General features: G+C 46.8%; 1 protein-coding gene across 1 annotated transcript in view; it reads right to left on the bottom strand.

Annotated features, from left to right (window-relative positions):
- Nucleotides 1-1,241: 1,241 nt before the first annotated feature.
- The window catches only part of c7h15orf40 (chromosome 7 C15orf40 homolog), a 2,566-nt gene continuing 1,307 nt past the window's right edge, over nt 1,242-2,500 (bottom strand). The window contains exon 4 of the mRNA XM_035643594.2: nt 1,242-1,482. Within this exon, the coding sequence (XP_035499487.2) occupies nt 1,393-1,482 (90 nt within the window). The 3' untranslated portion in view covers nt 1,242-1,392. The remainder of the gene's footprint in view (nt 1,483-2,500) is intronic.

The following is a 2,500-nucleotide window of genomic DNA, read 5'->3' as shown; positions in this document are numbered from 1 at the left end:
TCTTCGCAAACTGACCACGGAGGCGTTGCGGCGCCCGGCAGGGAGGAGACGAGGAGGATTTCAGTGCTGAGGCTTAACTCTGCGTCGGAACCATCCGTCAGCCCGACAGGATCCTGAGCCGCAGACGTAAAGCTGCTGATCCTGAGCTCAGCGGAGGAGACGAGAACAAACCTCCAGCGTCGTGAATCTTACATAATCTGCCGAGCGACAGTGAGAATAAACTTTTTGCTCTCAACGCCTCAACTTTGTTTGCAGAGAAAAAAAGTTGGAGTCTGAAAATACTCGAGTCAACGTCAAGGGATGCGGTGACGACGTCGTCGCCATGGTCAGTCCAGACGGAGAAGACCCGCCTCTTTGAGCTGGAGATCATAACAGCTGATTCACTGATCAACTGGTTTCTCCACGGAGGTTAGATGTTGATGACGATCACGACTCTGGAAGCGCTGCTGGTTCACACCGGGGCCCCGGGGCCCAGCAGTCACATGGTCTGAGGCCCCGACGGTCCAGGTTCAACACTTCTCTGAGTCCATGAGCTCAGATTTCACTCGTCTGAAAAAGTCAACATCAGACCAGATGTTAAAGCTACAGTGTGTGAAATATTTACAAGAACGTATTCACAGAAATGGAATATATTGTCCATAACTCTGTTTTCATATAAGAGTTAAACATAGTTGTACTATATATGTTTCTACGACGTGTTGAATACGGTTGTTGAACTAAACGCTCCAGAATACGTCGCGTTCACGTTGAATTTCAGACGCTGACGGAAGCAGGAAATGGATCAGGGGTGCGCCGCCATAAAGTGTCGGTCGCTCTGTTGGTTGCGGTTTGCAACTTTACCACCAGATGGCGCCAGTAAATTACAAATATTACACACTGGGGCTTTAAGGTAAAGGTGCGATTCATTTGCTCGCCTGTCGGTGGCGTCACGTCTCACATTTTTAGATCTTGGTGGTTTTTGACTCTGTATTTGAGTCGTCTGATGTTATCAGAGAAACAATCCGGTTCCAGCTTCTCTTCAGTTTTTCTCTGGTTTATAGTTTTTCTATTAGAAAGTCTTTGGGATAATTAATCTCCACCTAAATTTCAGATTTGTCAAGATTAGCGTTTCATCTTGAGGTGTGCATGTGGGTCACATGACACAGATCTCACAGACACACGGCGCCACCTGCTGCTTCATATCAACACTGACACACGTAGTAAATCCTCTAAGACAGTAAACATATTGTGACACATGAAAATGCAGAAGAAGAGAAATATTTCATATTTAATCACACAGATCACAATCTGAACACTTCATTTAATCATATGACAGGAATTTTAAAAAGAAACTGCCTAGCAACACAGTTGGTTGGTTGGTTTCCATGGCGATTTGCTGATGATGTGACCTCGTCATCCTGCCGCCTGTCGGAGCCTCGTCAGAACCTCCTCTGGACTGAGGGACGAGTCCAGTCGGACCAGTTTGTCTCTGGACCTGGAGCCCTGAGAGAGACAGACGGGCAGAAAGACAGAGAGAGACAATCAGACAGACAGAGAGAGAGCGAGACAATCAGACAGACAGAGAGAGAGACAATCAGACAGACAGAGAGAGAGACAATCAGACAGACAGAGAGAGAGAGAGACAATCAGGAAGACAAAGAGAGAGAGACACAGTCAGACAGAGAGAGAGAGAGACAATCAGACAGACAGAGAGAGAGAGAGACAATCAGACAGACAGAGAGAGAGAGACAATCAGACTGACAGAGAGAGAGACAATCAGACTGACAGAGAGAGAGACAATCAGACTGACAGAGAGAGAGACAATCAGACAGACAGAGAGAGAGAGAGACAATCAGACAGACAGAGAGAGAGAGACAATCAGACTGACAGAGAGAGAGACAATCAGACAGACAGAGAGAGAGAGAGACAATCAGACAGACAGAGAGAGAGAGACAATCAGACTGACAGAGAGAGAGACAATCAGACAGACAGAGAGAGAGACAATCAGACTGACAGAGAGAGAGACAATCAGACAGACAGAGAGAGAGAGACAATCAGACTGACAGAGAGAGAGAGAGACAATCAGACAGACAGAGAGAGAGAGACAATCAGACAGACAGAGAGAGAGAGACAATCAGACTGACTGACAGAGAGAGAGACAATCAGACAGACAGAGAGAGAGACAATCAGACTGACAGAGAGAGAGACAATCAGACAGACAGAGAGAGAGAGACAATCAGACTGACAGAGAGAGAGAGAGACAATCAGACAGACAGAGAGAGAGAGACAATCAGACTGACAGAGAGAGAGACAATCAGACAGACAGAGAGAGAGAGAGAGACAGACAGACAGACAGAGAGAGAGACAGACGGGCAGAAAGACAGAGAGAGAGAGACAATCAGACAGACAGAGAGAGAGAGAGACAATCAGGAAGACAAAGAGAGAGAGACACAGTCAGACAGACAGAGAGAGAGACAATCAGACAGAGAGAGAGAGAGAGACAGACAGAGAGAGAGACAAT

Source organism: Scophthalmus maximus, chromosome 7 (assembly GCF_022379125.1).
Source record: "Scophthalmus maximus strain ysfricsl-2021 chromosome 7, ASM2237912v1, whole genome shotgun sequence".
In the NCBI taxonomy this organism is placed as follows: Eukaryota; Metazoa; Chordata; class Actinopteri; order Pleuronectiformes; family Scophthalmidae; genus Scophthalmus; species Scophthalmus maximus.
This window is presented reverse-complemented; position numbering and strand designations above follow the sequence as displayed.